General features: G+C 25.8%; 1 protein-coding gene across 1 annotated transcript; it reads right to left on the bottom strand.

Moving 5' to 3' along the window:
- Window positions 1-5,773: 5,773 nt before the first annotated feature.
- On the bottom strand, window positions 5,774-9,134 carry ERF-H5 (ethylene-responsive transcription factor 4). The gene has a single exon (XM_069298153.1). It carries the CDS (start codon window positions 6,788-6,790, stop codon window positions 6,029-6,031), a length of 762 nt encoding a protein of 253 aa, XP_069154254.1. The 5' UTR covers window positions 6,791-9,134; the 3' UTR covers window positions 5,774-6,028.
- Window positions 9,135-13,786: the final 4,652 nt, after the last annotated feature.

Genomic DNA, 13,786 nt, shown 5'->3' with positions numbered 1-13,786 from the left:
GAAATAACTTCATTAATACTATTTAGTCATATGTATCCCTTTTTATTACTTAATGAAGCATAGCTAATTAATAAATAATATCAATTAAATAGTTCATAACTTTGATTTTTCTAAATCAATCAATCATATCTTAACAAACACTAATCTTTGTGATGATAAGTATTTTATATCTTGATTGGATTCCATAAAACCAATGACTTAAAAAAAATTATCAATAAGAATATTTAATATATAAAAAATTAAAACATATAAAAAGCTAAAAGAAAATCGATATTTACTACATGTATATGAAAATAATTTTAACTTTAAATACATAATATAATTTTTAATTAAAAAGAATTTGAATTAACCTCTTGCTCCTACTTGACTCTACTCCGATTCCCAACCCCATCACATACAAATAATGATTTCAGGTCCAATAGTCTCAAGAAAGTATTAGCCACTATAATCATACTTCCATAAAAGCGTCATTAAACGATAATTTCGCTCTTTCTTCTTGAACCTCGAATAAAAAATTGTTCTCGCCATCAATTTGATTAAAAATAACTTTACTTCAAACACAGTATTTATATATATATATATAGATAGATAGATAGATAGATAGATATATCACATGTTTTTTTTAGAATCGTTAATTTCAAGGATATATAGGTCCCTATTTAAAGTAAGTTTCAAGAGAATCTAGCTACAAAGAGGTGTTTAGTCTTGCTGGTTAAGTTCTTAATTAGTTGAAGAATTCAAGAAGATTTGACACTTAATCACGTGTATGTTTTTTTCTATTTTTAAGAGTGTATTTGGTATTGAAAAGACTTGTGCATTTTAATTAAAGCTTCATCTTAATAATGTTTAACAAAAATAGTAGGATAGGTAGGAGGTAGTAACGTAATACACAACAATCAATTCCGATTATTCTTTTTCGATTAAGGATATCTAACTGGCACACAAATCATATTAATATTTTCTTTTTAAACATATTTTTCAGTACTCTTTTAATTTGGTATATAAGTAAAAAAAAAAAAATAACTTACATATATTCGTATAATAATTGAAATAATCACTACGAGAGGTGAACGTAAAAAAATAATAACTTAGAGGATATGCATGATACCATCAGTATAGCATATTACTTAATATAACTTGTTTTCTCTATTTTCAAAAAAAAGTTATTTTCTATTTTTTTAAAAAAATTATTTTTCAAAAAAAAAAAATCGAGCAACAAAACGATATTTTCCTTGAAACTTTATAAACCTATTTTCTTTCCTCAAATACAAATTTATTCGGGAAAAACATCAATCATTGCAATTTTGTTGATAACTGTTTTACTTTTTTTGTTAGATCTTTTAAATTTGCGAGTAAACTTCATTATTATACTTCTAACAATAATTTATTCTAATTAAGCACTTTAACATAACATAACATGTTCATATTTGATCTTTTCGATTTTAATTTTATATTTATTTAATTAGCTTATATTTATTTTTAAATACTTGTTACGTTAATAAGTTAATCACTTTAAATATACCGACTCTTTTAGTTATACCATTGACCTCATTACCTCAATACTATTCAATAATTGAAAATTGAAATAATATTTTATCAAATGAATGGAAAATAATGTTTGGCACTTTTTGGTAGTGAGTGACAAATGATCTTTGACATTTCAATTAATTATAATTATACATATTTTTTATTTTTACTACTATATATTATATTATGTTTATTGTTATTTGTTAGGCACCGCAGGCAACCGCTAAGGGTAAACCCCGAAACTTAATAGGAATTATATAAACTCAATATTCTTTATTTCTTCGATTTTTAATTTGTTTGTTTTGATATAATTTAATGTGAAATTTTAAAAAATTTGATTTTTAAACTTCTTTATGTTTAATTAAATTATGTTAGTTTTAATAAAATATTTTTTAATTTTAGGATTTTAAATTTTGTGATTTTAAAAATATAATATGAAAAATTATAATTAAAGTTGTCAAAAAAGAAAAAAGATTAAAACATATTCTTAAAAATAGGATAAAAAAGTAAAATGAAAAGAGTATACTCAATGTCTTCCTTTACTTGTCAAGGTCTAGTTTAGAAAATGATTTACTATTTAGTTTTTGATTTATACCTTTAATTGTTAGGTCTAGTTCAGAAAATGATTTGTTATTTTGTTTTTTATTTATCCTTATTATTCACTGTAGCTGATGTTCAATATTTTTTTAAAAAATACATAATTCAGAAGCTGATGTTCAATATTTTTTTAAAAAATACATAATTCAGAAGGTAATGTAATGAGAATATCATTGAATTCTTTTTGCTTCTTAGAAAAGTATCTATGTCCAATAATGGACAATTAAAAATAGATGAAGAAATATCATATTGTGTTTGTAGTAAAATATATTGGGAAAATTACACGATTAAGTAAACTTATACTATTTAATTACTCATTATAGCTATAGTTTGCTATAATTACCACCCGCGATTAACATTATACATTAATTATGTGGGCTGACTTTGAGTTTGTATGATTCGTCCCGTTTGTATATGTATAATTTGCCAGGATATACAAATACATATGTATAATATACAATTATTTAATCTATATACATATACAATTCACCTATCTCACACTCTCTGCCCTCTCTCGCTCGCCTCTCTCCTCCTTCTCTCAATATCGCTCGCATCTCTCCTCCTTCTCTCAATCTTGCTTGCCATATATACAAATGCATACGTAATATACGATTATATAGATATACAATTCACCTCTCTCCACTCTCTGCCCCTCTCTCCGATCTCGCTCGCCTCTTTCATCCCTCTCCTCGTCTCGCTCGCCTCTCTCCTTCCTCTCCCAATCTTCTTGTCATATATACAAATACATATGTATAATATACAATTATCTAACCAATATACATAAACAATTTACCTTTCTCCCACTCTTTTCCCCTCTCTCTCGCCTCTCTCCTCTCTCTCCCAGTCTCGCTCTCCTCTCTCCTCCACATAACATGTAGCTACGAATTGTAATTATCAAACTATAGCTATGAAGAGTAATTAGGCTATTTTAAGTGGCTATATGTGAAAGTTTCCCAAACAAAAATGAACGAAGAAAATAATATATCTCATATAAACACAATATTATATCCCTTCATCTATTTTTACTTATCCATTTTTGAACGTATATACTCTTAAAAGAAGCAAAAAGAATGAATGATGGTCTCATTACATTACCTTTTGAATTAAGTATTTTTTAAAATAATATTGCAAATCAACTATATTAAGTATTTTTTAAAATAATATTGCAAATCAACTATAGGGGTAAAATAAAAAATTAATTAATAAATCATTTTCTAAACTAGACCACGATAACTATGTAGTATTCTCACGTAAATATGCAGAAATCAAGGATTGTATTGATAATTGAACAATTAAGTTACATACTCCTTATATATGAGAAGAGTTATATACTAGCTATATTAGAAATTTTAAACAATACAAATATATTATTTACACCTTATCCAATTGACTGTATCAATTTTAGTAATACAAATTATAAATTTATACATAAATTAAAATTCAATAATCTAGTTCCGATATACCTCTAACTCTTGTCAGTCAATTTCATTGAACATAATCCTTTTACATGTTCCATCAACCTTCTTCGACACTTCACACTCCCCTCAACTAAAATTTACTCATTCTTTTTACTGTGGAGGAGAGGCTACAAATTTAAATTGATTCATTTTCAAAGAAAAATATCTTTATCAATAATTTAATTTGTATTAGTACTAAATAGGCATTATCAATTTCAGAAGGAAATTGACTTATCGAATGATATATCCTTCTCCTTCTCCGGTCTCCACCATAGTTTGTTTTTCATTTTCTCCCTAATTCTTTCTTTTTAAAAAACTTAATTGTTATCTTTATTTTTGAAAATTTTACATAAATTTTACTAATTTAGAAGTTAATCATTTAAATATATTTTAATTTGCAGTATTATATGTATCTTATCAAATTTGGTGCCTCCAGATACATGTATCTTGAAATCGATGAGGTTAAAATTATAAGTAATTTATTCTAAATACATTATATTCAAGTGAATTTGCATGTATTTAGGAACATAACAAATCTCGTTCGCCTCCCTCACCTCTCTCCCATCTCGCTCCTTATTCTCCTGTGTATCTTATATCACATATACATGTGAATCACACAATTCGCATGAATATGAGATACATAACAAATCTCGTTCATCTCTTTCAATATTTTAATGTAATCATATGGCAAAAATATATACTCTATATCTAATTAAATGTATCTTCCTAAACATATGATAGAAAAACTCTTAATTAGTGATAAGTTACATAATATTTTTAAAATATACATAATAGTATATATGATAGTGAAGTATATCTAATTATAATATTTCTTCTTATTTTCTTTGCATCCTCTTTTAATTATATTTTTTTGAGCCAATGATCTATTGGAAATAAATTCTTTATTCCAATTGGCCGTTGCAGAAATTAGGTAATAGTATTATCTATTCCTTGAATTAATTTTTAAAATCTAAAACTAAACATTACTTAATATAATTAATTATTATTTCTGAGAAAGATATATAAAGTTGAATAAATAAAATTGAACATATAAAGTAAATATATTAGAGCAACTTACGTAAATAACTATATTTATAGGGTTATTGAAATTCAATAGCTATAAGTATGCTATTTACCAAAAATGACTTTAGTTTATATGTGTATCTAGCTGTATTTATGTAATTTTTTTTTATTTTTTTAAATTATATAATGAATGAGATTTGTTATGTATCTCATAATGTAAATTCACTTGAATACAATGTATTTAGAACAAATTACACATAATTTTAACCTCATGTATTTTAAGATACTTGTATTTGGAGGCACTAAAATTTGATAAGATACGTAATACTGCAAATTAAAATATAACTAAATGATTGACTTCTAAACTAGTGAGATTTGTGTAAGTTTTAATAAAGACAATAAACTTTTTTTTAAAAGAAAGAATTAGGGGGAAAATGAAAAACAAACTATGGTGGAGACTGGAGAAGGAGAAGATATATCACTCAAAGTTGATTTTCCTTCTGAAATTAATAATGCCTAATTAGTATAAATACAAATTAAAATATTGAAAAAGATATTTTTCTTTGAAAAAGAATCAATCTAAATTTGTTGCCTCTCCTCCATAGCAAAAAATATGAGTAAATTTTAGAAATAACAAATTAAATAGAAAAATTATATTAGCGCTCTATAGTTATAATTTTTATAAATCAGATATTTGTGTTAATGACATATATATATATATATATATATATATATATATATATATATATATATATATAGACAATCTTTTTCATTTTACATAAACACAATAATAATTTATATATTTGTGTTTGTATAAAATTGAGAGAGATGGGAGAGAATTGAGAGTGGAGTATATAATTGCAGACTATTTTGTAAACTAAATCAATCAAACGCATTGAGTTGTAATTAAAAGTAAAAAATCTTGTTGTGTGGCCCATTCGAGGGTGGCCTCGATTAAATTCAAATCGCGCTTTGCAGGATCCATTTGAGGATAGCGCTCTTAACAGAAAATTTCTCGATATCCAGAACTCGAGCCTGAGACCTCTGATTAAAGATAAAACACTCCTTCCAGTACATCACAACTCACATTAATTTTTATTGCAACTTATATTAAAGATGAACGGAGGAGAAAAAAAAGGGAGGAGGGCGGGGGACAGTTTTCATCAACCTTTTTAAAAAAATCTATACAGACCTTATAGTAATATTTTTTATTTTCACTATAACTATAAAAGAAGTTCCCTGCTATCAGACATTAGGTAAAAAAAAATAAAAAAATAAAATACTTACTTCACACTAATTACATCAATTCAATGAATCCAAGATGTACGTCTCCTACGTACACACATATTATTACACATTATTACAAATATTTATAATAATTAGAATCGAATTTCTGATTGATATAAACATCCGATACATTATGACTATTCCCATAGGAATGGCTCATCAAGCCGGTATACCATAGTGTCAGCTCCAATTAGCTGCTGCCACGTGGACATTGTGCACCAATAACTATTAGTTTGATCCACCACATCAATAGAAAGATCAGGCAAGTCAAAAAATGTGTCATCATCCTCTCTTGATGGAGAATTTAGTGATTCTTTGGCATTTTCCAAGAATAAATTTGTTGATGGATGGCAATTTCGTAATTCAACTTGATCCGACTCAATTTGATCTTCCTCTTCCTCGTCTTCCTCGGGAAATGGGATGGCAGCAGCCTTTGCGGCTGCTGCTTGGATATCCTTGTGACAAGTGGAAGCCGGATGTGGGTATTGATCAACCAAATGAGGAAAATTAAGGTGAGCCGAACATCCTTTGATGGCTAAAGCTGCCACGTCATGAGCTCGAGCTGCCATTTGAGCCGTTGGATAAGTACCTAGCCATATTCTTGATTTCTTTTTTGGTTCGCGAATTTCGGACACCCATTTGCCCCAACTCCTCTTACGTACCCCTCTATAGGTTGGGTGCTTATCTTCGTCATCATTATTTATCTTCTTTTTCTTTTTCTCTTCTTCAATTTTCTTCGAGCTCTGACACTTTTTTGAAACTAATGCATTATTCGAGGAAAAAGAAGAAGAAGAAGATGATGATGATGGTGATGTCGCGATATTTGAAGGAAAACTCAAGCCATTAGAAATGAAATCATGACGATTTTTGAGGTTGATTATTTCTTCTTGATTTTTCATAACTTTTTTCTTCTTTAGCTAAAGTGGTTATAGCTTATTGTCTTTCTTGTGAAGTATTGTTGTAGCAAGTAAAGAAAGTAGAAAGGAAAATATATTAAAATAGAAATATTGATAGTTTGTTTTGCTTTGTGGTCCTTCTTGTATATATATAAAAAAATATTGTTGTGTTCATTTAAATAATAAAATAATAAATTAAAGGAAATAAAGATGAAAAGGACCTTTTTCAAGCAAGGGTGTCAACAGTTCATCTATTTTGCCACCCATGTGGTAATTGCCATACATTATTTTTTTTTCCTTTTTAACTATTCACAATTTTTTTTATTGGTCTTGTCTACATTGGAGAGGAAAAAAAATGAAAATATGAAATAAATACGGACAAACTTCTATATAATAATTTCGTTTATTCGAGTATCTTTTCACAGTTATAAAGAATATATAACATAACATAATATGATTAACATAGGTTGTAATGCAATGGTAAAACTATCTCACCATTAATCAGAAGTTTAAGATTCGAGTCCCAGATAAGGAGAGAATTATAATGCAGTGTGCAATTCAAATTTAGTCAAAGTTTCAATGCGAGTTTCGAACCTTAGCTTGAAAATCAAAAGGTAAAACTAATATTATGTGTTTAAAAGCCTATAAGATGTATTTTGGCCATGTATAGGGTAGAGTAATTATGTCATAATCAAAAACCATGTATTGCACATGAAAGTTTGACATAAGACCCTAGTAGGGTTACAAATGACTTTGTCCATTCATTTTCCATTTACTTTTGTGTCGACCATTTAATGAGACAAAATACTTTGCACATTTTAAGAATTAATTAATCATGTTGAATTCTTCACTAATCACTATTCTCTGTCTCAAATAAACATCTTATATTCTTATTTAAGAATTAATTAATCATGTTGAATTCTTCACTAATCACTATTCTCTGTCTCAAATAAACATCTTATATTCTTATTTATGGAGTATTATTATGGTTGTTCAGACACTAATGAAGAGTAATTAATAAGTAATTTTTAATTATATATCCTTCGTTCATTTCTATTTGCTTACTTTGGATCAACGATTGATTTAAGTATATTAGAAAAAAATATTTTTTCCTGATATGTTAAAAATGACAAATAATGTAAAAATCTACTTTAAAAATAATGACCAAATAAAAATAAACGGATAGAATATTTCTCAGAGGGAATATAAAAGAAAATCACAACAAATAATTATTTGAGAATGAGAGAGTGACATTTTTCGGTATATAGTTAACTTTTGTTTCTTTTTTTAAGAAATTTATTTTTGAAGACCGATGGTTTGTCCGTGTTAGGTGATATTTATAGTCACCTCCCATCAATAACATGTACCAAATAACTCTGTCCATTAAGGCATGGAAAGAATCACCCAATGTACCTCCATTGAATTTTGAACACGAGACATCAGATTTTTCAACCGTGCCTTCATTGACTACTAGGTCAAAACTTTATTGTGGACTAATTTATTGTAGTTAGCAATGACATACCTTGAAAATTGAGTGATATTTCAATTAATTAAACTACTCTCTTATAGTATATGTTATATGGGTGCAAAATTATTTGATTATCATAAGGTCATTCTCCTTGCCTTCCCCTCTTTTCAAGGAAAACTAAAATAAAATGCTAGGCTTTGTTAATATGTCTTCTTCAAGTTGTGCAAATTCCTGCATTTCTTCACAACTTGCCCTAATTCAAGTAACAAAATCCTTTGAAAAAAAAGACAAATAAAAGAAATTCCCAAGCTTTGTTAATATTAGTTTGACTAGATGAGATTGTGGTGTCAATTTTTATTTTTATTTTAAAATATCTAGATTTATTATTATTTAAATGGAGAAGTGATCGATATCGAAATGCTACACGAGAGAAGGACGTTTATTAAAGTGAGAGGTAATTCTAAAAAATAAATATAAGATCGAAAATTTTATATAGTAGTGATTGATGAGTAAGTTATCAACATATTCAGAAGATGATTATTGAAGCGAATGAAAAAAGCATTCATCCTGCATTCTCTTTATTAAGAAAAATGTCTATTAATTAATTTCTACGATCAAAGTCTCCGCCTATCTACTAAGAGATGCACCATGTTGATAGGAATCAAAAAAGACCTTCTTGTACATGTCCTCGAGGGCAACATTCATGACAATCGAATATATAATTATATAGGATTAGATACAATGAAAGGATATCATATCTACAAGATGTAAGCAACATACATTGAGAGTAAAATCTAAAGGTCATTTGAAATAGTTTAGCCATATTAATTCTATATCGTTTTGTAAATGTGAAACTATGGTGAATAAAGCCTTTGAAAAAAAAAACAGAATGAGATAAATCTAAAATCACATATAGCAAAGTTATCTAAAAGACAAATAATTTTTTAATCGGAGTTAATACAGAGTTAGTTAAAAATAGATAGTAAAAGACTTATAAATCTTTATCTATGAATTTTGACAATAACTCTTGATTTTTTCTACAATTTTTGTGGTGTTTGATATATTTGACTTATTTCTAAATTTTGATGCAACATTTTGACATGTAATTTTCCCTATATTTTAAAATATATTTTTAGCATGTAATGTTTTATTAGGTTGCATAATTATTTTGATTGGATACCCTTTCATGATAAAAAAAATAATTCCCATTCAAATCTAGCAAACCTGTTTAAATATCTGAGTCTGACCGACATTAAGAATATTGGTTTTTATCAAATTAAAAAATTAGAACTACTCAATAAATAATTAAATGATTATTTTAATTTTATCGAAAAATATAAGAAACCAGTTTCTCTATTGTTAAAAGAAATTAAAAAAACAAATCGTACTCCATAATAATTTAATAGTACTGTTTTTCCAATTAATATGTACTGTTATTGAATTTAATTATTTTTTTTTAAAAAAACTGCGCTTTTGGAATAATGGGAAATGGACAAGAAGCTTTTGTCCTTGTGTTTTACATTTGTCGAAATCAATTCGAGTTTTTCGAATAAATATATTGATAAGTTTTAAGAAATTAAAATTAAAATTAAAAAATAGATTTTTTTTAAGTTTAAAATAAATGGTATTGATCAGTCCGGATATAACTCTTAAGAAATTATTTATTTTTAGAAAGTAAATGATTTTTCGATGCTATTCTTTGAGACGTAATTTTTATTATTTTTAAAAATATATTTTTAGCTTTTAATGTGCATTTATTTTATGCAAGTAGAAAGTCTTTCATGATATTTATGGTAAATCTTTTTCCCTATTATTAAATTTAATCTAGCAAACATATTTAAATATTTGACAAAGGTCAAAAATATTATTTTTTACCAAACTAAAAAAATCAGAACTATTCAATACATAATTTAAAGATAAATTTTAAAACTATCCTCAAATATAAGAAATCATTTTCTCTATAGTTTTTTCTAAAAAAAAAGAAAAAACAGCAAAGAATCATACTTCAGTAAGTTGACCAATAAAAGATACTCCCCACGATTCATTTTTACTTTACCATTTAAAATAAAATTATTTTTATTTGTCAATTTATACCAGTTAAAAAAAATACAATTATTTTTCTCCACATTTTAGTCTTAGTTTTAAGACTTAATACTCAATTTCTATTAAAAGAAATATTGTGATAAAATAAACTTACCAATTAATATTTTCTTACTAAATATGTCAAATTTAAATATAGTAAGTAAAAAAGAATCGATAGAATATTTACAAGAGAACAAAAAATTGACGCACTAATTAATTAGTACTGTCATTCATTTTTTAAATTTTTTTTGAATGTGCGCTTTGTATAATGGGAAATGGACAAGAAGATTTTGTCCTTGTGTTTCTACATTTATCGAAATCATTATATATATATATATACATATATATATATATATATATATATATATATATATATATATATATAAGAAATTAAAATTTTAAAATATAATTTTCTCAATTTCAAAATAATTAACTTTTTAAACCGGGATATAACTCTTAAGAAATTATTCATTTCTAAAAAATCAAAAGTTTTTTTTTTATTAATTTACCCTATTCAAAGAAAAAAAAAATTATAGTTCTTGATTATATAAACAAAGATAATTTTTTCACAAAAAAAAAATCTATAATATCACTTATTTTAAGAATAAAATAAAACCAAAATACCACATATTTTAAATAGTTGATGGAATACATATGCATCACATGCTAAGAAAAATTAATTAATTAATAGTCCTTCGATTTGCTTTCCCTAATTAATTCTAACTTAGAATAACAAAATTGTTAATTTCCTTAATTTCACTCTCTTTTTTCCTTTTTTTTAGAATATATTATTTTGATCTTTTTTTTTTTTTGAAATACTATCGTTATTGACAGTATCAAAAGTAGTTTGGAGCAACTTAGATTATTGGAGAAATTAGAAAATATAATAACAAATGTATTATTTACTAAGTATAAATAATATATGAATCGTACTAAATATTTTTCCAAAATTAAACAAGATTTCTTTATAAAAGGATCAAAATAATTATTATCCAAAATTTACTTATATCTATTACCATTATACTATAACAAGTCGATGTTCACCTTTGAAAACTAAGCTCAAAAAGTCAAAGTAAATGCAAATGACATTTTGTACTATAACTAGAACACTAACATCTATTACTCACATAGTTACATTATACATCTTAATAGTAGAACTATTCTTGTACTATTAATTAATTAGGGGTTTTGTTAGTTACTGGTTAGAGTTATGCAGGTATTAGCTATGGAGGGTTTAGTTAGTTACACAGGTATTACTTATGCAGAGTTTAGTTGTGCAGGTATTAACTATGTGAAGATTAGTTATGCAGGATTTGGTTATGTTGGATTTAATTATGCGGGTATTAGCTATATGAATATTAGTTATGTAGATATTTTTTAGTTACGTAGAGATTACTATATCTGAATTATTAACTATTAAATATTAAACTTGTTATAAATTATTAATATATATTATTTACAAAATAATAATACATGCTAAATAAAATGTGAAATATATTGAATAATATATAATGTTAATATTGTGATTAGCAACTGTACCGTTAAAAAATATACAATTAATTTCTAATAGTAAAAAGATATTTATATTTGTATAAATCAATCAAAATCGTAAGTGTATAAAAAGAAATAAAAATAATCTATATATAATAAGAAATAAAAACAATACATGTTGATAGGAAACAATAAAGTTTTCAATTTAAAAAATCAAATAAATTAAAATAAATAAAAATGATTTAAATATAAAAAAGAAATAAAAACAACAAACATATATATATAGGAAAACAATAGAGTTTTCAATTAAAAACAATAAAATAAATTAATAGGGTAAATATGTAATTTATCACTTTAATACATGTATAACTAATACCTACATAACGTATTTCACCTTCTACCCTGCATAACTTTATACATAGATTCTCTCATAAGTTATGTTGATATTAATTATATAGGACTAGAAAAGTGCAATCAAACATGATATAAATTATGTTGATTTTTATACTTAATGCAAAACTTATACCAAACATAATAAAACTAATGTAACTTTTTATACATGAATAAGATGTCTCTTATACAGTTACCAAACGGGCCCTTACTACATACGGAAATCCTTTGCTTGAATAAATGTAATTTATTTTAGTTTACATCCAAATTGAGATCAACCAAGTCTAAATGGTCCATACACCTAGTTAATATCAATTAAGAAGTTTGATGAATCGCGTAACTGATTGAGTTCATACCTCTGACGATATCACATAAATTAAAATAGAAAAAGTAATGACTAAAACCACAAATTTTGAGTACTTGTGAACTTGTGAGGCTTGGAATAGTTGTTGCCTTTGTTGGTTGAGAGGAGGGGTAATGCATCTATTATGTTGTACATGTTTGTCTTGTTCACCTTAATAATAGGAGATTCAATTCATGTCCCTACACACCAAAGAAAAGGTACTTAACATCTATGAAACTCATCTTCTTATAATTGTAGTTTTCATGCCCATATCTCATTTAAAATCAAAACCTAACTTTTTGGGCTCCCATAATATATAATCGAAAAGTCTTTTTTGATCAATGTTACTTATGCAAGTTTATATTATCAGCCTCAAATATGAATAAACTTAGTTAATTCATGATGATTGACAAATCATGATCTTGAGATGATATCAAAAAAGGCTTTTTAAATCACAATCTAAACGTTTCTTTTGATTAAAATTTAAAACAAAAAAGATGGAGAAATGCTAGACTATGATTTAAAGTTTTTAGATTTTGTAAATGTTAAATCACTTTTCTTTCTTTTGATTAAAATTAAATAGAATGATGGAGAAATGCTAGATTACGATTTAAAGTTTATAAATTATTGTTAACGCTTGATCACTTTCTATGATATACGACAAATATTAAATTCGAATCTAACAACAAACTGTGGGGTAAAAATTGAAAGCACCATTTATTTTATTTTTGTTAAAAAATTAAATAATAACTTAAAAAGAAATATTTGCATAAATCATCCCAATCCCCTAGTACAATATTCTGTTGGGTGCTCAACCCAAAAGTACCACTCTTGCTCTTGCAATATTCTAGTACTAAGATAGGGGACCTCCAATAGTCACTTTCACCTTTATAGCTATAAAGAAAATGAGTTTGTTTTGATATCATGTCACGTTATTGGCTTCTTTTATCAACCATTTGAATAGGTAAAATATTAGGGAAAATAGAAATTTATCACCATTCAATATTTATATTAAAATTTGTAATGAATAAAAACTTTTGTGTACACATAAACTTTCAATATTGAATTATGATTAATTAATATACATATACTTACTTCATAGTTAGACATAGTTAATTTAATTAATTATGCGTTTAGTATGATTTTTGACTTATTGACTTTGACCAGTTTTTAAGAAATTTCTTATATAGGTGTTAATTATTCAATCCATAGATATATCCTATTC

Source organism: Solanum lycopersicum, chromosome 5, assembly GCF_036512215.1.
Source record: "Solanum lycopersicum chromosome 5, SLM_r2.1".
Classification (NCBI taxonomy): domain Eukaryota; kingdom Viridiplantae; phylum Streptophyta; class Magnoliopsida; order Solanales; family Solanaceae; genus Solanum; species Solanum lycopersicum.
This window is presented reverse-complemented; position numbering and strand designations above follow the sequence as displayed.